Here is a 23520-nt window from a genome sequence, read left to right on the forward strand (position 1 = left end):
TTGCCTCTTATGGTGTAACCTTTGTCAACATGACGTCATGACACCTTTAAAATAAAATGTCTTGGTATGACGACGAAGGTAAAAATCAGCTATTGCACCAAACAAAAAAGCTCACATATTTGAAGTCATTTTAAAAACACATAGTCCTTTAATTTACAAAGATAATAACACAGACAATGTACAGTTTGATTACGGCTGTAAACTCTTTTAAAACAGTTATTAAGGCTCTTCAAGGGATTGTAATTCTTCACCACACCCGTCTGTTTACCATCACACTCTCTATTACTATGTTATACATGCAGCATGTAGCTGTAGAGATGTATGTGCAGTAGTAGAAGTAGTTTTTTGAAATGTAGTTAGTTATACTTAAAAAAAAAAAAAAAAAAAAAAAAAAATCCACAGTGTGAAGACGTCAGCTGTTAAAAGGTGAACAATCTAACGGAGTGAGGGTTGTGCAGGTAAATCACAGAATCTCTGGAGCGAAACAAAAAACAAAAACAGGATTTAGCCGCTGAATTTACAACACACATCCCTTCCTGTGTGTGGGCGAGTCACTTCCTGGGACAAACTGATGAGGGTTATAGTCGAGGCGAGGCTAAAGACTCCCAGCATGCCGGTGGTACTCGAGGGTCCTGTGTGAACGAGCCAACCATCCTCCAACAAGACCTCGAACCATAAGAACGAAGGACACCAAAGCCTCCTGCGCACAACACACAGAACAGCATTTAGTTTAGTTTATAAATGTTCCTACGACGTGAATATGAATGATGCAGTTGCCATAGTATAGAGTGTAGTATGCAATAAAATGGTCATAAAAAGTCATACTATAGTATGTTGAAAAAAACTCATAGTATAGTGTATGTCATTAAAAAAAAAAAAAAAAAAAAAGTCATAAAAAAGGGGTTAGTTCAATGTGTGAAACCACAGTGGGAAATCAAAGTTCCACCACTAGAGGGCAGGCAGCTCCATTGCAACAAGTCTCCATCATGACTGTGTGGCCATCAGCTGTATTATAACCCTGCTGACCGTCAGAAGAGGCTGTTCAACATGTTTGGAGAGGCGCCAACCTGTTGCCACTAGTCTCTAACAATAGACAGCCTGCGCTGCTGATAAGGACTTTATCTTTTTTTTTTATCCTTTAAACCGGCAAAGCTATTGTTGGAGGGCTGCGTTTTGTTTTTTCCTGTCAGGAAAAAAAAAGGAAAAAAGATATGCAGCTAAAAACAGATGACAATGCGAATATGAACAGCTGCTCTACAAACCTAAAGCCAGTGGCTGTATGTTTTTTCCATGAATGTTACAAAAAAGTAGAAAAGTGTGACTCATAATAAATAACTGAACTTAGGAAATCACAGGCCGGAATTAAACATGGGACAAAAAAAAAAGCTTTTTTCTATTGTGTTGTGATCGTTATTGCCTTTCTATTAAATAGACTGAAGTGTGCATCGTATTCAGTTGTTTTAATCTGAATTTAGAAGACCTGATAAGGAGATAACGGCGCATACTCTGATGTTACAGGCTAAAAAACTCCGTTGTCCTCGTCTACACGACAACACTGAAAACTACGTTTCTGAAAACTGGAGGAAAAGCTACTTCACTTACACTGAGAATCTAACCATGTCCTTCTGGACATTAAATAATGCTGAATGTTGTGGCCGGGTTGGCTCAGCTGGTAGAGCATGTATAGAGGTTTGTTCCTTGACGCAGCAGCCGCGGGTTTGACTCCGACCTGTGGCCCTTTGCTGCATGACATTCTCCCTCTCTCTCCCCTTTCATGTCTTCAGCTGTCCTATCAAAATAAAGGCCGAAAATGCCCGAAAAAAAAATCTTTAAATCATACCGTATGTTAAAAGGTATAATACAATTGAAAATACAATAGATGTGCTTTCTCAAAGTTTAGAGACATAGAAACATGTATTTTAGTATGTACTTAAACTGCTGGATCTGATCCATGAAGGATGAGGCAAGCATTATTCTTATGGTTATGTTATGGTTAGAGTTAGGGTTAGGGTTAGAGTAAAGGCCCAGACACACAGAGTCGACGGCCAAACGTCGGCAGAAAAGGCAGTTGGGCTGATCAGTCTCCTCAAATTGGTCAAAACAGTGCCTCGGAACACACCAAAGCGACGAGACGTAACACACATGTATTGTCGCCCCAAAAATGAAAACCGGCAGCTGATTTGATGAACGCGTCACGTGGGAAATTCAAAGCCAGACTGTCATGGCGGCCGTTAAGAATACGATCTCATATTGTACTAGAATAGTTCACCGAAACATGTTTCTGAGAACATTTTAAGCGAGAAATAGGCCGTGCAGTTGCTGAATTTGTCTTCATTTCAGATCGATAAAGGTCAGTTTAAAAGATTTTGGGATTCAGATTTTGAGAGACTCTAGTCACGCTCATTCCGCTCCCCGTTTCCGGGTTAGCACTCCACCAATCAGATGGGTCATTTGAGTCCGACTGCCGGCAGTGCCCGCCCCGCCAATTATACATGTCAAATCGGCCAAAATGAAGGCCGACGGCGGCACGGGACACACCGAAACAAACTCGAGTCACCGATCTCGCCAGACTGTCCGACGGCCGATTATCGGCTCGGTGTGTCCGGGCCTTTAGGCTTCATGTGTCATGACGGTGTCATGACACTCTAATGTAGATACCTTCAGGTAAAGTGTTACCCCAAAAAAACAGCTTTCTAATAAGTTCAACACTAACTTAAACTATATACTGTGTTATCTTGCTGCAGCATACTAACCAACTGCAGCTGCACCAACTAGGAAAACAAAAAAAAAAAAACTGGGAGACAAACTCTGGTGCCATGTGGGATATAAATAAAGAAAATCACTGTGCTTCTACATAATAAGTTGTTTGTCCGGACTGATTCTGATAAGATTTATGATCAAATCTCGCGGCGTTTTGTATTCCCAGCTCACATTCTTTGTATCATATGACACTAAAGAGCCTTTATTTGTTGGTATCTAAATATGGTTCGAGTTCAATAGGACTTTTAGCCTGAGGTCACGGAAGACTCGCAGGCCAAACCTCCTGTGGCCAAAACTGTGTGTGTATGCGTCACTGTGCCGGTAAAACAAGGATTTCCACACGTCTTTTCAACATTTTACAACAATAGGCCAGAATGGGTTGCTGCTCACATCATTGTCTGAGAGGTATTCTCACATCTACTGCGTGCATACTTGTGAATACCACTCAAGCTCTGCAAGATGATCTATTTACGGCTGCTTCCTTCTGGCAGCAGATCACACAAACTTCTTTTCTTGTCTCTGTTCAGGTAGCAATAAGACGCCACCCATTTACAGTCATTATTTAGCCATGACACTTCCCGTTCTGAGGAACCACCAAAAAACAACAACCTCAATCTTCTGCTTGACAGGTTTCCTTTTGGCTCGACTTTGGGTTTATGAAATGAACATATCTTGGTTTTTTCTTTTTCTGAGTATCGGTTAAAAATGTTCCCAGTTGACTCAAGGAAGAACCCTCTGACCCTCACCTCGCCAAGTCCTGACAGGACTCCTGGTAACACAGACCACACTGTCAGGTCATCACCATAACACAGCGCTGACTCACTTCTTGACAGGAGTGAATCAGCTGACACGCTTTCCCCGCTCTCACTTTGGTGAGTTGGGCTGCTGGGAAGACGAGGACGGGACCTGCGATTTGGGCACATGCCACAATGACTGCAGGCATTTCTAAGAAGCCACAGCCTGTTTTACTCTATCTGTAAGGGTGTGTGTGTGTGTGTATGCTAGGCTATAATAATAATATTATATATATATATATATATATATATATATATATATATATATATATATATGATATTAAAGGCTGTCAATCGGCTTCACTGTGGTTCCATTAAAAAAAACAGGTGTGGCAATAATCAGGCCTGGGTGTGGCTAATTGAACTCAGGTTACAACCACAGTTATAGTATGTTTTAACAAGGGGGGCAATCAATGGTTTGATTTTTTTTTCCCTTTAATAATAAACACCTTCATTTACAAATTGCATTTTGTGTTTACTTGTGTTGTCCTTGACTTTTGTTTAAATTGGTTTGATGTTCATTAACTAATTAATTGCACAATTTGTTGTAATTAAGCAAAAAATTAAGGTCATAATTGCACAATTTGTTTCAGGTCAGGACTTTGGCTAGTCCCCCAAAGTCTTCATTTTGTTTTTCTTCAGCCATTCGGTGGTGGACTTGCGATTAATCGCTTTTTAAAATTGAGACTGAAGCTTATAATAATGGATATTTAAATGCTAAATCACTTAACTTTGCAAATATGAAGAACAAACCAAACAAGGAAAGGTTCTGCTAAGTTCAGAATGTTTAATATCTTTCACAACAACAGCAGCAACAATTTGGCTTATTTAGTCCTGCTGAAGGCTGCTGAAACGGCTAGAAACTGTCTGACTTGAGAGCAGATTTTTGTCACCGTCCCACGGCTGCTGTCGCCTGCTTTTCTCCTTTAATAATAAACACTTTACAGGCGAGGCGCAGTTCATCTCCAACGAGCCGAGAGTTCAGTCGGCGGCAGGGCAGTCGGGACTCACCCGGAAATGGCGAGCGGAATGAGGTGACTAGTCTCTCAAAATCTGACGAAAATCTTCTAAACTGACCTTTGTTGAGCTGAAATGAAGACAGATTCAGTAACTGCACGGCCTATTTCTCTCTTAAAATGTTTTCAGAAACATGTTTCAGTGAACTATTTTAGTACAATATGAGATCGTATTCTGAACGGCCGGCATAACAGTCTGGCTCTCAATATCCGGAGAAAACAAACCCATGTGACGCGTTCGTCCAATCAGCTGCCGGTTTTCATTACTTGGGCAACAATACAGACGCCTGGTGTTATGGAGACGTATTACGTTTCTCAGCCGCCACATGAAGTAAACAAACACAGCTGCGTTAATTTCGTTAATTTTTTTTAACGAGTTAAATATTAAACAATTAACGCAAAAATGAACGCGTTAATTTTGACAGCCCTAATATATATATACATATACATACACATACACACACACACAATTCTGAAAATGGATCATTCTGCAAAATGAGTTGCCTACTTTAAGTATATTTTGATGCTAATAATTTTGTATGGTAACACTTTACTTGAAGGTATCTACATAAGAGTGACATGACACTGTCATGACACATTAACTCAATCCTAACCCTAACTTGTCATGACAAAAACCGAATGACTCTTACTAAAAGAAGCGTTATGTCATAAATGTTTATGACCGTTTATAATTTTTATCACACGTTCATGACAGTGTCATGTCACTTTTATGTAGATACCTTCAATTAAAGTCTTACTGAAGGAAAATCTTAAATGCAATTATACTACTTTTACGTAAGTAAGAGATCTTAGTACTTCTTCCAATGCTGAGTTTATCAGACATTTACATACACTTCACCTTATACAATGTCTCATATCCTTCACTATATCATAATGTATCATATTACACTATATTGTGTTAATATATCATGCATTATATTCTATTACATGAATACAGGCAAACTAGCAGACCTCTACAATAGCATTGTACTCTGCAAAAGTACTGATGACACAAATTTGCGAGGGCGTCAGCCGATCAGACGGGTTGTAATAAATTCAGCCAGATAATCTAAACCACACTTTCATTGGAGAGAAGAACCAAAAGTGAGCACAACTGAATCTGTAATTTTGCCTTTCGTCTTTCTAATGTTTGGCTGACCATGAGGTTTGTTTGAAGCAGCGATAATTCATTTTTTGGCCACGCAGAGCTGCGGAATGAGCTGCAAAGGCAACAAATGAACTGAACTGGTTAGCAAACAGTTGCAGATGTACACATCCAGCAGACAAAAAAGCAACATTATTATTCTGATGAATAATGAGTTTCTGTCCACCTAATTAATGTAAGTCCAATATTAACTCTGTTTTTGGTCACTCTCAACTCTTGAGGGAAACATCCGACTCTAAATGCTCCACTATGTTCACCAGATAATCTGCTGTTTGATGCTGAGCAGGTAGTGTACAGTGGGTTTTAAGAGATGGCCCAGTCTACGGATATTTCTTAAAAACAGGTCTTTCCAATCTTCCTTTAAAAAAAAAAATCAATAATAAATCTTGTCTAAATGAAAAGGCAAAAGCACAGTTGAATCGCTGTTAAGAGCATGCCAAACCAACAGGCGGCAATATAACCCTAACCGTAAAGCTATGTTGGTCAGTCAGAAGCCAGCTGATCTCATTGATCGCTCCGTAGCACATTCGGACACCTCTGTTCCTCAATATAGTGGAAGAGTAACTGTGCATTTATGTGTAAACATGTAAAAAGTGTTAACAGTTCACACCAGTACCATTTTGGTCCCCACTTCCACCTTTGCACCAAATGTCGCCTCATTTGTGACGCCTCACAATGAGAGATAACGGTGCACACTCTGATGTTACACGCCAAAAAAACTCAGTTTTCCTCATCTACACGACAACACTGAAAACGGAGTTTCTGAAAATCTTCACCCTGGAAAGGAGGATTCTTCCAAAACACAGTTTGTGTGGACAAAAGGCCATATTGCATAGAAAAAGATATGTTTAAAAAAAAACTGTACGTATAACAAACTGAAATGATCCTTTAACAGAATTAAACAAATGAGAACATGTAATGTGTCGTGAGTGTGTACATGTCTGTGTGGGGACCACCTTGTGGCGTCTCAGAAGAAATTCTTGATGAGGGGAGTGACTAGTTTCACCCACAGCTTGACGTGGCGGTCCGGCTGCTCAAACGTCGAGTCGGACACCTCCGTGGACCGCTGGTACAACATCTCCTGCTCCTGAGAGGCACACGGTTTAACACGCAGGTGTGTGTTCAGTAAAGAGTTACACACTCATTCATCATCATTTGTGGCTGCGGTTAACTCACCTCCTGCAGCTGGCTCTGCAGCTCCTCGTTCTCCGTCACTATGGCGATTTGGGCCTCCAGGTCGCGGTGAACGGAGCGGTATCCGAAATTAGGGGAGCCAATTAGAGTGAGGCAAGGCCGATCCTGCCCCTGGAGGTAATACCACAGACCTGGGCAGGAGGGGAAAAGGGATGTGAGCCGGCGCGGAGGTAATGCTTCAGAAAGCCGTTTCCAGCAGGGATTGCTGTCGGCGCAGACCACAACTAAAAGGAAGCACATGCAGAAATCCCCAGCGTGGATCCAAAACCCCAAAGCATGACAGAGAGTGAGTGTACTGTACATCCATGTCCCGAGGCTACGGCAGAATGACTGTACGAGACCTCTTCTCTCACGCTACATACCGCTGTGACCACAAGAAGAGCAGCAGAGCAGGGAGAGTAATGCGTTTTTATTATTTTCACCCAGCCAAACAAAGCTAGTCTGGGACGCTGAGCCCTGGATTAGATCGCAACCTCTTCTGAGCCATGTTGATGGGAGAGTTAGTGATGGAACTATTAGTCGAACACTCGCTCCACAGAAAGTGGAACAACAGACATTTTAAATCTTTTGAAATGTGAGCGACAATTATACATTTTTGAAAGCACTCTGGTGTCTGAGTGGGCGTTTCCCAACTAAGAGCCAGTGTTGCTTGGCGACGCGCTTTCACCGTCCATGGTGCTTTCCTGACGGGTTGTAATGCTACAAGCTACTTTCCCCCTTCTTTCCAACAGGTCTGCGTAACGTTATCTATCGACCACTTGCGATTTTATCCGTGTGTTTCTTGTCGGACGACAAATTGAAAACGTAATCAACAGAAGACTACGATACGTTAGTTGCGGCCCTAATGGCATACAGACGGGTACATGTGCTTTTAGTTCACCCCACCTTTGGCGTGGAAGGTCCACTGTGATCTGTGGTATTCGTGCAGGTGCACTCTCTCCTGCTGTCCCAGCCGGCACACCTGGTTGTAAAACTGCCGGGCGATGTGGATGTAAGCTGCAGGGATCGCTCCGGCAACGCCCTGGGCTCCGAAGAACCCGTTGACCTCGGGGGAGGCGGTGAGGATACGGTAGCTGGCTCCGGCCCCGAGCACCAGCCGCATGTACGCCCGGGTCAGGTTGAAGTAACCCGATGTTAGAAACACAGTGGAGTCTGGCCCGGCGTCGGTCAGCAGGCGCTGGAGGTTCAATAACAAACGGAAAGTGAAGAAAGTCGCGTTTCTATTTCCTGACATTGTGAAAAAATAAAACTGGTTGCTATGCTATTAAAAGAGCTTGTTATTAGTGTTTTATTACTGCTGTTCACATAGGGCTCATTATAGAGCTAAAATCTGTCAGGATGATTAGTCCCATTTATCTTGATAACCATAAATGTAACCATATGATAACATGTGGTTTATTATATTTCCTTCCTCATGCTTGCTCATGTCTGATGATTTGGTCTTTAATAATTGCTGTATGACTAGTTTAAAATTCTTTACTTCTTGACTGGAGTTTGGGCGGGTTTACTGGTTGAACTGGATTTATTGCAAATCAAGTACATTTAGGTCTGTAAAAGAGTCATAACGTCAGGAATTATATTTTGTTTATTGTCCAGCCCTATCTTATTATTTCGGTTTGGTTTTTTATTCAAATCTGGAATATATTGGTGTTTATTCTCATTCAAAACAAACAAAAACTTTTAATGCAACCGCTCTGTAGTTAAAAATGATTTCATGCATTTTCTGGTGCATAATCCTCCCTATTTTTCTGAATATTCTCTGTGGCTGATGCAAGAAAACCTTGTTGACTGTCAGCTTCTTCTTGCAGAAGGAATCAAGATAAGATAAGCCCTTACAACTTGTGGGTGCATGAGGACATAACATCTGGGTGAAGAAAGGCCAGTATGTCTTAGTAAGAGTCGGTCTAAACTGACAAGTCTTTTATGTGCACTACTAGAAGTAAACCTGCACAAGAGCCACATCGAAGTATGTATACATGCAATAAATACAACTCGTTGCAACAAGTCCCTCCTTGTTAACGGAGACCGTGTTGATTCAACTTTTTATGGACCCACAGTATTAGCGGTTTCATTAAATATCAAGTATATCACTCTGATGATCAATTTATTGGTTTCATTCCCAGAAGATGTGACTAATAAATGTTCAAATGTTTCTTCAGGGTCAGTTAGTCACGCGGTAATTTATTAGTCACGCAACATCCCATAATGACTACGGAGAACATCCTTCTAACTGTATTTATCACTTGTTATTAAGGAAGAAGAACAAAAGTTTAACAAAGCATGGAAGACATTAGTATATTAAAAAAAAAAAAGAAAATATTAAATAACAGCATGGTAAAAGTTTATATTAGTTTTAAATAGTTTTTTTTTTTTTTTTTTTAATTGGCATCATGCAGCCAAATGTGTGTTTTGTGTAAGTTTTGGGTTCAAATATGACCAATCAGAAGAGGTCAGTGTCATTATACAGCCCGGTGTGGCAGCCCACCTGTGTGACCTGCTCGTCCACCTGGATCCCCAGAGGTTTCATCTGGACCAGAGGGAACACCCAGGTGTCCTCCTCCCCCTCGCTCATCCCCTCGTCCTCAGAGAACTCCGACCCGTTCAACAGTCGCTGCCTCACGCGCGCCGTGTTCACCACCTCCATGATCCGCATCCTCGCTGCCGCCGAGAAGTCCTGCCTGTTGCCTGGTTGCCAAGGTGGAGGGGGGGGGTGGAGAGAGATACAAAATCGTGAGCGTACACAAAGCTAAGTGGGTGCAGTGGGAGGCGGGTCGACCTGATCTCTGGGTCACGGTGATCTGGGCTGGGAGAGAATTTACTGCCACTTACGAGCAAGGAGGATGAGAGAGGAGGATGTTGATGGGAATGAACATGCTATTTTTGGAAAATGCTTGTTTCTGATTGGCTGGCAAACGGTCATTAAAATTGTATATTGTATAGCAACCATCAGTTTAAAAAGGTGTGTTCAGACAGAAGAAGCAAAGCGAAATTTTCCCCCAGCACAACAAAGAAGAACCATCGGGAGCAAACAAATCTTGTCAACGCTCGCAAGCCATGTCGCTACGTCACTTTTCTTTGTCGGTTTCCAGGCACATTTTTACCCTCATTTGCATAAAGTTTGATGATAAACGTTTTCAAGTTAATGCAAACGAAATTTTCTACTTCGCTTGTCAGTCCCACATCACTGTAAATCCCATAATGCCTCGAGAAGCGATTCATTCGTGTCCCATAGAAAATATAATACGATAATTCATCGTCTGTTATTTTTGTATGTCAGGATACATAACATATTATCAGCTGGCAAACTTTTTTTCATTAGAATTTCACAAGTGTGTGTGTGTTTCTGAATAACTGTGTGTGTGTGTGTGTGTGTGTGTGTGTGTGTGTGTGTGTGTCAGTTCCCACTCCATATCGTCTTCCAGCAACACTATGATATCATAACTCTATTCCTGGTGTTCGTTACAACGGCGGCCCAGTCCTGCAGACATGATGTCATTCATCCCTCAAACTAACATCCTGGCAGTCTGCGCTTCAGTTACGGAAACATAGTTCCAGCGTGTGTGTGTGTGTGTGTGTGTGTGTGTGTGTGTGTGTGTGTGTGTGTGTGTGTGTGTGTATATAGAAAACCTTGACAATTTCACATCCGGCTGCATGACTAGCCAACCGCAAGAGCTCTCTCCATCTTTCTCACTGTACATGTACACACACGCACACACACACAAAAACACAATCATCTATTCGCCTGTCTAAGCTTTCAAGCTCCATTAGCGGAATCCATCGGCTCCTCTAGCTGAAAACCGGGCTGCTGCCACCGTAACTGAGCATGAAGTGTCAAACAGTGTCAAAACATGTTAGAGGGTAAACATGTGACTGCGCGCACACACATCAAAAAAACATTTTTTTTATGCGTGTGATACACAAACACGTCATGCGTTTTTTACACACACACACACACACACACACACACACACACACACACACACACACACACACACACACACACACACACACACACACACACACACACACACACACACACACGTTGGTTTCTACCTTTGTACGGGTGCACCATGCCCTCGAGCATGGTGACCGAGTCATCGGGCTGCAGCTGCAGGGAAACATCTCCCACGGCTCCCACCAGGTCGGAGAAGAAGTCGGCGATCTCGCTGCAGTTCTCCAGCAGCACGTAGCGGTCCTGTCTGTTGCTGAAGTATGAGTCGCTCAGGTTGGCCCTGAAAAATGAGAGAGAGACTGTTTTTAAGAGACCTGGGGACAGAGAGAGAGAAAGAGAGAGAGAGAGATAGAACACAGGAAAGATGAAAAAGAAGGTTTGTTTGGTCATATGAACCTAAGTGTAAGAACAAGTTCCAATAGCCAAGTCATTTTGGATCCGGTTCTAGGTCTACAAAACACTTGGTTTCTTTAAGCTCAGATGCTAACAAATCTGTTATCAAACCTTTCATCTCTCCTCAGTTTTTATTAGAAAAGAGCAATGGAAAACATAAAGGAAGCAGGGTTCTCATTTTCAGATTAGATCAGCCATAGCTAATGAACTCTGCAACGGATAAAATGAAAAGTTTGTTCTCTGTTCACATCAGATACCGTAGAGTAGAGAAAGCCGGTCATTATTGCAAATTAGAATCCAGACAGGCTGATTAAGGACCCCGACGCGAAGCATAATATCCGTTCACAACATCAAATGGTCTTTTTTAAAAAGGTCCCATGGCATGAAAACTTCACTTTATGAGGTTTTTTAACATTAATATGTGTTCCCCCAGTGGCTAGAAATGGTGATAGGTGTAAACCGAGCCCTGGGTATCCTGCTCTGCCTTTAAGAAAATGAAAGCTCAGATGGGCCAATCAGGAATCTTCACCTTATGAGGTCATAAGGAGCAAGGTTACCTCCCCTTTCTCTGCTTTGCCCGCCCAGAAAATTTGGCCCACCCATGATAGAGAGACATGATGGCTTTCAAACGAGCAAAGTGGCAGTTGGTCAAGGCCACACCCCCACCCTCCACCTTGCCCCCCCCCCTCTATTCTCCTCAATAGCTACAGACACAGAAATGGCACATACAAAGGAAAGCTCATTGTGGGACTGGCTCTAGTGGCTGTAATTCTGCACCAAGGCTGAAAAGAGACTTCAGATACAGTATTAGAGGACCACTAAGGCCTATATAAAAGCATCCAAAGAGCACCATGTCATGGGACCTTTAACAAAGAGAGAGTGTACCGGCACCTCCTACTGAGAGAGGATGTTGCATTATTTGTAGCATTAATGTGGTCTTCAAGTCTGTTAAAAAATCTGTCATTAGCCCAGTTTAAGCTACAGAAGATTCTGTGTTTCCCTGCCACAGAGGAAATAAATTCAATGTCCCAATGTTTTTACTGCAGAAATTTAACAGGGGCTGAATCATCCGGTCAAGCAGCCAAGAATTAACGCTGTCACAGATGACGTAGAGCTCCAGAAGAAACAAAAGACAAGCTGAAAATCATTCTGATCCTGCTTCCAAGAGTGTGTGAGTGTATGACAAGCTACACTAATGTGAAATCTGCTTTATTCTGCAGGTATTATTTGTGTATAATGTTTTGCTTTTACAAGAGAAAGGGCTTCCAGGAGGAGGACACACACATTGACACAAACGCGAACAGTCGGTAATCACCATACCCGCTGATGATAATGCTGTCGTCAAACAGGTAGACTTTGATGTGCTGGACTCCGATGGTCTCGTTGAAGCGCTGAGGGACCAGCAGCCGCAGCAGGCCCCTCAGGTCCGGAGTGTGGTACAGAGACACCCTCATCTGAGAGGTGAAGCGCTGCAGCAACGGCAGCAGCATGGTCCTCGAGTTAACCTGTCCTGCACGTAAAACACGACCACATCAGGATGATGAGCGCGGTGCTCTGTGCTAACCAGCGAACAGAAGAGATCACGTGGATAATGCCAACAACCTCGTGAGCCGCGAGTGTAGTCCAGCAATATGGAGACTTTTAGGTCAGGAGCATCGCGGTTCTCCTGTGAGCGCTGTAGAGCTTCCTCCATGCAGTCCACCTTCACGAAAAAAAGAAAGCAGTGGACAAACCTCAAAACATGATTCACAGTGTAATGCACCGATTTGGCTGCAGTGGGCAACACTGTTGGACTCACGATGGACAGTTCCTTCAGGCAAGTGTTTAACCGTCCATTGCACAAAGCACTCTTAAAAATGTGCTCTAAGTGATGTCATGCGTTTTTTAGGCTACAAATTTTTTTTGTCACATACAGCAAACATCACCTCCACTATCTGCGAGCTGCCTGTCCCCTGAACAAACTGTAAAAAAAACACGGTCTCTGTAGACAGCCCAGTTTCCGCAAACGGCAACAAAAACAAACTGTGCCAACCTGCACCACGAAACATAACAAACAGTGTTCCAGCGCTCCAGCCAAGGATTTGGGGGTGGGGGGTTAGTGCGCGGAAGCACAAAAGGGAAGGGGACGGGATGAGGAGGAGGAGGGACGGGCGAGTTAGCCTTGTTTTGTTTGAAAATACTTTGAACGTCAACAAGAAGTGATGTCACCCAACATTGCTTAGAGCACCTTTAATTAGGACTCATTTGAAAAGCTGAAACGACCAATCGATTAATCGATGGAGAGAAAAGTAGTCAGCACCAATTTAAGTAATTTCTTATGAAAATAAATCCTAACATTTATTGTTTTCAGCTTCTTAAATGTGACGATTGACTGCTTTTCTCTATTTCATGTAACTGTAAATGAAATATCTTTGGAGTTGTGGTCTTTTCGCCTGACGTCACATTGGGATCTTTTCACTATTTTCTGTAAAAACTGAAGAATTCATCAAGAAAAGGAATGATTTAAATTGATAATGACAATAATCATTAGTTGCAGCCCTTCTTCATTTTCTATGAATTTGGGACAAACTAAGACTGAACAAACTGAAGAACATCTGCAACTGGGATACAGCTTCAAGCTGCTCAGCTCTTTTCACTGCAGCAGAAAACTTCTGTTAAGGACATTTTACTTATAAATCCAGCGACAAAAAGGGTTTCCTGTTGTCTGTAGTCAGGTTTTCATTTCTCAATCCGTGCCATTGTTTAGCAAACTGAGGTTTGTATTCCTCTTTTTTTTGTCAGCAGGTCCCATTTGTTGTTACTCTTGTTTTTTGAAAGTCTGGGGTTGGGTAGTTTTAGACTTAAAATAAGTTGCCTTGGACTGGTATACATGTTAAATTAAAGCTAACTTCAGTTTGTAGACCAGTCGAACATTTCTTTCTGAAACAGCTGTTTCAGCTACGTAAGACCACACAAAGTGGAACGCACGACTCTGATCTTAGCATCCTTGTTTTTTCTACACTTTGTCCTACTGCATGTGCATTTGTGAATGTTCTAAGATGTGGCCGCAAAATACAGGAGTAGATGAATGATTATTGATTAATTGGAAGCAGACAGCATTTATCAAACACTGGCAGCCTTTTATTATTCGTTAACTGAGCCTGTGAAAGCATGAATGAAACTCTTTGTGCACAAAGACGAAATGACTTCTCTTCAGAGGGCACCACTGGTAGCCAGCGTAAAGTCTTTATTCGTGACAAGCTTGGCATTTGTTTCCCACCTGATTTAAAAAAAATCAAATTACTTTGGCTAATTTGTGCATCTGGTGCCCAAATGCTTTCACTATACGTCACTCCAGAGTGCCTGTTTACATGCCTGTAAAACATTTCTTCGTTCCAGTAGAGAGCTCTTTGGGGATGTGTGCACCAGCTACACTTCCATCTCAGCTCTGGGGAGAAATGTGATCATGAGTTGGATCTCTGGGGGACACTAAAAAAAATGGTTTATCCTTTAAAGCAAAGAAGCAGCATTTAGTTATTATGTCATGTCAAATCAGCTCAACCACCTACAAATCCAGGGGGAAATATTTGTTCTCCATTGCTTATAAAACATTTTAGCTACAAACCAACAGCTCTTTGATTTACTGTAGACAGGAAACACTGACCCACAGGACAGATAGATTCAAGGTGGACATTTGATGTTTTTTTTCTTTTAAATGGAGTTTAATGCGTCTGCTTCCCCCTTCATCTGTACGGAGAAAGCTGACGTTCTCCAGGAATACAACCTCAAGCTGCACTACCCTACTAAACATGCAGAGCTAAGTACGCTAGGTACGAGGGAGAGGACAGGAAACGACGAGCTGCTCGTGTTCAGAGTGAACATATAGTTATATAAATTATCGTTTAAAAATGTGTTTTTCCAAGTGTTCAAACGGCCCTTTAGGAGAAAGTGGCCAGTGGCGCCTTGGTAATTACCCACGTCTTGTTTGCATTTGTTTCTATCCGTATCCGATGTTGTGTGTTTAATGTATTTGTTAATAATTTCTTTTAAAGAGTACTCCGCTGATTTATCACCGCACTAATATAACACTGTAGGACTCACGATGTACAGTTTAAGAAAAAACAATTAAAAAGTAATAATTTTAAATAATGAAGCACTTTGAATTACCGTTGCATATGGCGTACTAACCAGACATTTCTTTAGAATTTCTGATCATTCTTGCTGCCCACACCTGCGCTTAAGTAAACACGCTGCACAGGTGTGATACTCCGTATCAGTCAAGCACCTTTTGTGCTGAGCCTGGGATCGAGCTTGTGTAAGTACTGTCAATAAAGACTCACCCGCACTGTGCTTTCTTCAGTCTAAACCACACTCACATGTTGGAGTTCAGCTCATTGTATCCAATTACAAGCAAACCTGGGCTTGAAAATAAAACTCACACGGACTCAATGTACCTTACGGACTCAACATTTCTAGTAATCCATCATCCTGTGAGGTTCCAGAGTTTGGCAGCAATCACAAGTGATTCAAATGCTTTTACCTCTAATTAAACATTTTTGACTTGTCCCTACCTTTTTCTGTAATTCACCCTCTCTGCTGCTCAAACCAGTTTAAAAAAAACACGAGCATCAGTCCAGACTGTGGTTTGTTCTGGGTTAATGTTGTTATGCTAGGCCTTCCAAGCATGAAGAACAGCAGGATATCACATGCCAACACTGGTCTCCTTATAACCATAAACCATTGCAATTTGGGGTCATTCCTTGTAGCTGGCCTGGAGTACATTTTCATTGTGTACAAACCACACTGGTTCGTTTGGAAGACTACTCTGACTTACATTTTCTGGCATCTGGTTATTTGGCACACGCCTGTGTTTGATTTTGTTGTTGTCACCTGCCCAAAACTCCAAGTCTTGAACAACACACACACACACACACACACACACACACACACACACACACACACACACACACACACACACACACACACACACACACACACACACACACACACACACACACACACACACACACACACACACACACACACACACACACACACACACACACACACACACACACACACACACACACACACACACACACACACACACACACACACCTCACCAGTTCCTGCTCCAGCTGGCCTGTTCCCAGATACAACGAGGCCATCACCACTCGCCTCTTCGCAGTCTTGATGCGAGCCTAATTGGAAAGATAAAAACAAAACACGCACAGTGAATGAATGTGCGAGTGTTTGTGTGTGTCAGGAATCTGGTCACAAATATCAGATGACAATGAAATGATTAACTGTCAACAGAGGTACATTTTCTGCCCAGTCACGAGCACCCACTGTCAGCCTGCACACGCAAACTACCCAGATTCCTGTGGCCACCAGAGCGTCCCAAACTCACAAGTAGCAACAACAAAAGAAAAAACACTCAAAATCAACATTTCAAAAAGTGAGAAAATGTGCTTTTTTTTGTGAAATGACAGACATTTCTGGCATTTAAGGGTAGAGCGTGACCCACAGATTGTGAAGAAACATATTTTCTCACCTACCTCTTGTATGTTCAACAGAGGTGGAAACTTTTATTTAACGTGGGGAGTTTGGGTTTTATTTGCTCAAGTTTTGAAATATCCCTCCGTGAGATTTCTACCTCCACCCTAATACAATAGAGGTGAATGACATTTAGTTTAAAAAGGTTCTCACAGGATTGAAAAATGAACAATGCCCTGGTTACTCTGGATAATCCACATAACATGGAACAGTTTTCATTGGGACTGCTTCTTCAATAGAAAGTACTTCCAATGAAAACAGTTAACAGGAAGGTCTGTAAATGATCAAGAGTACCCAGAACATTGTTTTTTCAGCAGGGCAGCAATTATATCTTCCAAAGTAGTAAGTAAGTAATTTTATTTTCATTGTTGATTAATCGTTTTGGTCAATAAAACAATACATTATAGTAACAACCCTTTTTCTAAAGCATGAGGTGACGTCTTGAAATTTGTTGTTTTTTTTCGCTGACCAACAGTCCAAAAACTACAATCATATTAGAACAGAAACTAGCCGCAAACCCTTACGATACAAAGTTTGTGTATGTTTGGTACCTTCACTTGAAATTGACTTTACATAAATTATTAAAACAGTTGCCGTTTAATCTCCCATCAAGCAGATCTAGCTTCTAGAGGGACGTGCTAATAAATTAAATATAATTTTTCCATACTTTGAGCACCACAACAAAATGCCATTCACCTTTACTGTAGAGTAAATGAGATACTATAATGTTTTGTTATTTTGGGGAACTGTCCTTTTAAGGGATTAAAGCATTTTTTTGCTCCATGAAGGAATAAGACATCCTTCACATTGATGGAAAGCATGAAAATCCTCAAAATTAGAAATCTAGTTTTTCACCCGACGGCAACAAGATCAAAAGGAGCGGTTGCATTTTTTTTTCATTATATATTTCATCCCGTTCTTTGTGTCGTTTTAATACCAGTCATTTTCTTTCCATTTTGCTCAGGGTGCGTGTGTGTGTGTGTGTTGTGGAATGTGATCTATTGTAAATACAACAATGCCATTCAGATGGAGACATCCCAGCTCTCGATGTTATGTGGAAGTGTCAATAAAAAAGAAAACGCATGACATGTTTTTGTGAATCACACCCCATAACATTTTTTTTTCATATAACACATCGTGATTCACATGCGCATTAAGAGTGTAATATGCTGTATTTTTAGACATAAATATACCAGGGGTCAAAACTTGGGGGAGAAATTCTTCCAAAATTAGCATCAAGGAGCCCATTTCTTGCTTGTCAACTCTTAAAGCTAAACCATGTCTTAGTATGGAGGGAAACTGCAGCATATAAACTGCAGCAGATTTCAGTTTATTTGCTCCTGGAGTGGCTGAATAAGCTTAAGTTAGAGGAAACATGAACGGATTCCAATGTGGTGACACACAGCAGTTGTGGGACTACGTAAAGAACCAAAAACGAAATAACCCAGTTTGTTTTTGAATGCTCCACAAATTAAGTGAAATGTGCAGGGTGATTTAGTTCTAAAAGTTGTGAGTTGTTCTAACTGGGAAAAAATAAATTTCTGGAAGGTCATTTTTTGGGTTGCGTTTTCAAGCTGATTATATATTAAAACGCAGATTAGTTTCAACACAATTATGTAGAGGCGACAAATAACTATAGAGCTGAACAACTGACTCCTGTCAGCTGCAGTTCGCTTCTCTGCCAACTCAGGTGTTGCAGAATAAGTGCTGGGAAAAAAATACTTCCTCAAATACCTCAAGCGGTTTCTCTGCCTCGTTGGTTACTCCACAATACATAATTACATGGAACATCTTTGCAAAGAAAATGTTGGCTGTCTGCCCTGGGGTTGTTTTTTTTTTTAATAGTTCTGTTACAGCAGAAAACAAATGTTTATTTTCACAGTGACACCGACCTTCATAGTCTGGTAGAACTGGTCAGGTGAGGTGAGGATGTGGATATGGGTGCCCGGCACCCGGAAAGCGGGTACGTGCTCTGCCATCCATCGGAAGTGGCTGCAGAGGCCGTCTGTACCCTGAGCTCCGGCTGACCCGGTGGGCCTAGAGACATGTCGGGGGGCCGGGTCGGCTTCGGCCAGGAGGGGAGCCAACAGCAGCACCGAGGAACTGGAGGAAACAAGTTTTCAACAAGTCTTTGTGTTTTTTCGGCCAAAATCTGCATTTTTAGTACATTAACAAGACACAGGAATTATTGGTGGGTACTTGTTGTATAATTGGTGATTGGTTTGTTATTTGAAGCAAATTGGAATAAAAAACTAACATTTGTTGTTAGTTTTTTGTTTTACATGCGTGAGAAGTTTTGTTTAGTAGCTGAAGGTTCGTTTAGTAGCTGCTCTGGAGCTTTCGATCATATCACACAGTCTTCCGCCGCCAATGACTTTGTGGTGAGGTTGTTGTTGTGCTGTTTCCAAGGTAAAGTTTGAACTTTGAATTTCGTCATTCTGATTATTTTATATAAAATGTTTCTCATCATGATCATCATGATACACTTATACAAATATTCCCATTAATATAGTGGTAACGATTTCAGCCATTCATGAAGCCCCAGCTAGTACTTGTCACGGAGGTTAACTTAACTTAGTCTGGCTTTTGTAACTGAGCTTTTTATTGTTCCTCCTATTCTGTCCTTGGATTTGAGATACTTTAAAGTCAAGACAAATAAGAAGTCGTGAGAGAATGTGCCCATGTTTCCCTTATCGAAAATGGATAGATTTGCTCCCACTGAAACGGATGGTTTTGTTTGTTTGGTTTTGAAACTATTTCTATGTTTATTTATTCCCTTTTTTAAAGTCTGCATGGAAATCCATCTGAAAGTGTGCGTTTCCAGAATAATGCATTCATGAGAAACAGCAGACCTCGTCAGTGGAAAATGAGACACATCACGACTCTATGGAAGTGTCTTGCCTGAGAAGACTACGTCAAACAAAAACGGGTCATGTGTGCCATACATCACAGGAAAAAATTTAGTTTCCTGTGTATCGTCTTTTTGTGCCACCCTTCAGCGGACTCTCGAGTGGCAGATGTCAGAGCTCCCCACCAGCACACAATTGCACCACAATACTAACCTCCAACGTTGCACATTATTTATAATATAATTATCAACATGTAGGAAACACTGTGACAAGATGTCTACCAAGGTGAACCAGACTCAAACACAAACCATGACAGGGAAGCTCTGCAGTCCGAGGGGACATATTTAAGCGTCCTCAAACTAGAGCTGCAAAGATACACATTTTTATTTTCTTGATTAATCTTTTTGTAAATGATCAGTATTTGTCAGCTCCAGGTCACATCTTCAAATGTTGCGTTTTGTCTGACAACCCCCCCCAAAAAAAAGATGTTTGTGTGTCGATCTACTAATTGATTAAGTGTTCGCATTGAACTTTAAGGACACAGATCCATTATAAGATTTAACAGTATGTCTGGATCTTCTTCCTCAGTGTCCTCAAATTCCCCCCAACACCGCATCCCCTTTGTCTCTGCCATATAATCTCACTATCTTGGTCTGACAATGCAACCACATTAAATAAAGACATGGTGGAGTGTGAACCACAGACATGACTGTGACCCTCAGGAGGCTGAATGTCAGAAGTCTACTGAATTCCTTTACATTCAATACGACCAGAACACACAGACACATACACACACCGTTTACATTTTGGTTTGGATTTGACCGACAAAAACCATCTACGAGAAGTCGCGGGGCTTCTTTCCAAAGCCACTTTGCTGAGTTAGAACTTCTGCAGCAAAGGGGTTTCCCCATGGTTCAGGATTTGAGTCCTATCATAAACACGCATATCATTCAAAGAGCCATAAAACCACTGTATCATGAAAGAGAACATCCTTGTGTCCATTCAGCTTAAATGCTGAATTATCTCTTTTTTTTTTTACAGCAGTGCAAATTACTAACGTTATCTAAAAGTAGGCTTATGTGTGACCGTTCAGCTGTCCCTTTACAGCCTTTACAATTTTCTGTACATGGTAAAAGAGAAGAGTGTGACAGGAGATAAGAAAAACTTTTAAATAATGTACGACTTTTTCAGATTTTCATTTCGGGACTGAGTGGAACAATATAAAAGAATCAACTATAACCGCAGTGAACCTACAGGGAAATAAAAGCCTCCATAAAACATAGTCAAAGAGGATGTTTAATCCCAAAGAAGGGTGGCGTTATCAACATACTGTAATATGGTCTAAATAAAGTGCGTTATTCGAGCAGTGTAGCTCACTTCGAAGAACAGTGATTTCATGGAACTGAGATGAAGTTAACTTCCTTATATTTAATGAGGTAAGAGGCTACGATAATAATGCAAGGCTCTTGCAAATAACTTCAGTGAATAGAGGAGTTGTTTACTTTGGTATGTGACCGCACCACATCCCTCTTAATTTGAAGCATGTGATAGGAAACAATGCTGTTGGCCTGTCTTTCTCACAATTCAAAATTCCCAGGGTGGAAATGTCTTTGCTTCCTTAATAGATATGCATTCTCATTTATCTCAACAAATCTAGATTCAGTTAGTAAATTGTTAAAGCGTCCCTTTGTCTTCTTTTATGGTTCTTAACATTTAGATACAAGCAATAATTCAATATTAGTACAATCCACAGGAGGTACAATAATATCCTAACGCTACAAGCGTATTTGAATAGTGATGTTAATAAGACACACATGTACACTATGGCCATAAGTATGTGGACATCCAAATATTACATCATTAAAAACCATGAGCATTAATCTGCTGCTATACACAGCTTCATCTCTTCTGGGGAGACTTTCCACAAGAGTTTGGAGCCTGGCTGCAAATATGTGTTCCCATTTAGCCACAAGAGCATTTGTGGGGCTAACCACTGATTTTAGGTAAGAGGTCCTGGCACTCAAGTTTGTCCCAAAGGTGTTGAATGGAGGAGAGGTCAGAGCTCACATCATACTAGCTTTGTTCACAGTGGCTTTGTCATGTTGAAACAGGAAAGGGTTGTCCTCAAACGCCTGCCACAAAGTTGGAAGCAAACTATTGTCCAAAAATGTTTGAGCATTAAGATTTATCTTTTCAGAACAAAGCTGTGAAACCATGAAAAAGAGCCCCAAAACAAAAAAATACATGAAAGTGTGGGTCTACTTTTGGACATATACTGTACCATACTCTGATAATGGTGATATAAAGAAGTCTTATTACTTCATTACTGTGATGCTAATATCAAATCCTACTTGTTGACAAATGCCAAAGTTTGCCTCGTACTACTTTTGGAAGATATGGAAAAGTCTATCTTCCTATTACAGAAGCAATTCCTACACTCATGGCTGTGCCCTATCCTATCGCAGACCGCCTATTTTAACTTAAATTAAGAAATCCTTATTAATTTTGAAATACTAAGTCATTATTTTGAGAAAGTTTCTAATTATTTTGACATTCTAACTTTGAGATACTATCTCATTAAGATACTAAGTCATTATTTTGAGAAATTATATCATTATTAAAGATACTAAGTCATTATTTTGGGTTATTATTTTTGAGATACTAAGTCATTATTTAAAGAAAGCTTCTCATTTTTTTTTTAAGATACTATCTCATCTCATTATTTTGAGAAGGTTTCTCATTATTTTGACATACTACGTCATTATTCTGATAAACTAAGTCCTTATAAATTACTTAAAGAATTTTTTTTTCTTTCATCAAATACGCGGAACTGGGCTTCCACAGCTTCTTTTGCTCAGACAAGTGACAATCTTTTTCCACCTGCTGATTTACATCGACACAAATGAGTTCCTCTAACTAGTATAGCCGCAGGTGAGTTCTGTTATTGAGTGATATATCGCCGGTAGTTATCGACTGGAAGTGTCACATGAAGTTGAGGCTGTCAGGATAGGTGTCGGGTTTCAGCTTAGGTAAACATCAGGGAGAACATCATGTACAAGCCTTCAGTTATAGAAACCACTACTTTCCCTGAAGGTTAGCTTCTCTTTTGAGGCGCATTACTGGGAGGAAATGAGCTAAATCTGATTTTACACTTTGCTGTGAAAACGTTAGTTTTACCACAAATGAGCTACAAGTTGGTAGCTAAAGATTTTGAGTAAAAAAACAACAAAAATCACCAGAATAAGTCCGATAATGGACGCATTAGCAAAGCATCTTCATTATAGAACGCTTCACACTGAACTACGAAAGGAAGAAAACGCGGTTTTATCCTCGTGTCTGTGTCTTCGTGGACGAGCCTTGTCCCTTACCCTCTTCTTCTGTCCCGCGCGCGGAAGACCCGGTCAGATATTCGAGAGAAAACCCCGGCGATGGCCGGAGAGTACACGGAGTACACCAGCCTTCTCCAGGACATGGGAGCCGCCATTGCTGCAGCAAAGAGATTTTAAATAAACTTTATTGACACAACCATGTTCGCAGACACTGGCTGTAACTGTATGCTGTGATAGAACGTGATATGCACCGAGAAGCGTATTAAGTATTATGTTTAACCTGCAACAACAAGTAAATAAATCAAAGAAATAATATATAACCGGTTGTTATCTCTTTGTATGTATTTGGTGATGCTTATAAATCGCCTCTAGTGGTCAACCTGCAAACTGCATTGTAACTTATTTTATTTATTTAATGTTTATTTAGATAGGGACAGTGCATATTAATGGATATCAGTACAAGTACACAATCTAAATATGCTAGAGTTAGCACCACAGCTAATTTTCATCTATTGACCCTAGGCAGATACATA

General features: G+C 41.1%; 1 protein-coding gene across 2 annotated transcripts; it reads right to left on the reverse strand.

The window, feature by feature from the left end:
• Nucleotides 1-125: 125 nt before the first annotated feature.
• On the reverse strand, nucleotides 126-23278 carry pgs1 (phosphatidylglycerophosphate synthase 1). 2 transcript variants are annotated; one of them, XM_028567729.1, is made up of 11 exons: nucleotides 23027-23277; nucleotides 18702-18912; nucleotides 16377-16454; nucleotides 12877-12976; nucleotides 12595-12784; nucleotides 10983-11161; nucleotides 9415-9614; nucleotides 7815-8106; nucleotides 6912-7060; nucleotides 6692-6822; nucleotides 126-700 (listed from the first exon to the last, which is right to left on the reverse strand). In XM_028567729.1, exons 1-10 carry the CDS (start codon nucleotides 23140-23142, stop codon nucleotides 6703-6705), a joined length of 1635 nt encoding a protein of 544 aa, XP_028423530.1. In that variant the 5' UTR covers nucleotides 23143-23277; the 3' UTR covers nucleotides 126-700; nucleotides 6692-6702. The 2 variants fall into 2 exon arrangements, with proteins under 2 accessions (XP_028423530.1, XP_028423531.1); XM_028567730.1 differs by lacking the exon at nucleotides 126-700 and adding an exon at nucleotides 1748-1784 and having other exon boundaries at nucleotides 23027-23278.
• Nucleotides 23279-23520: the final 242 nt, after the last annotated feature.

The sequence above is a fragment of the Perca flavescens genome, chromosome 21 (genome assembly GCF_004354835.1).
Source record: "Perca flavescens isolate YP-PL-M2 chromosome 21, PFLA_1.0, whole genome shotgun sequence".
NCBI classification, from domain to species: domain Eukaryota; kingdom Metazoa; phylum Chordata; class Actinopteri; order Perciformes; family Percidae; genus Perca; species Perca flavescens.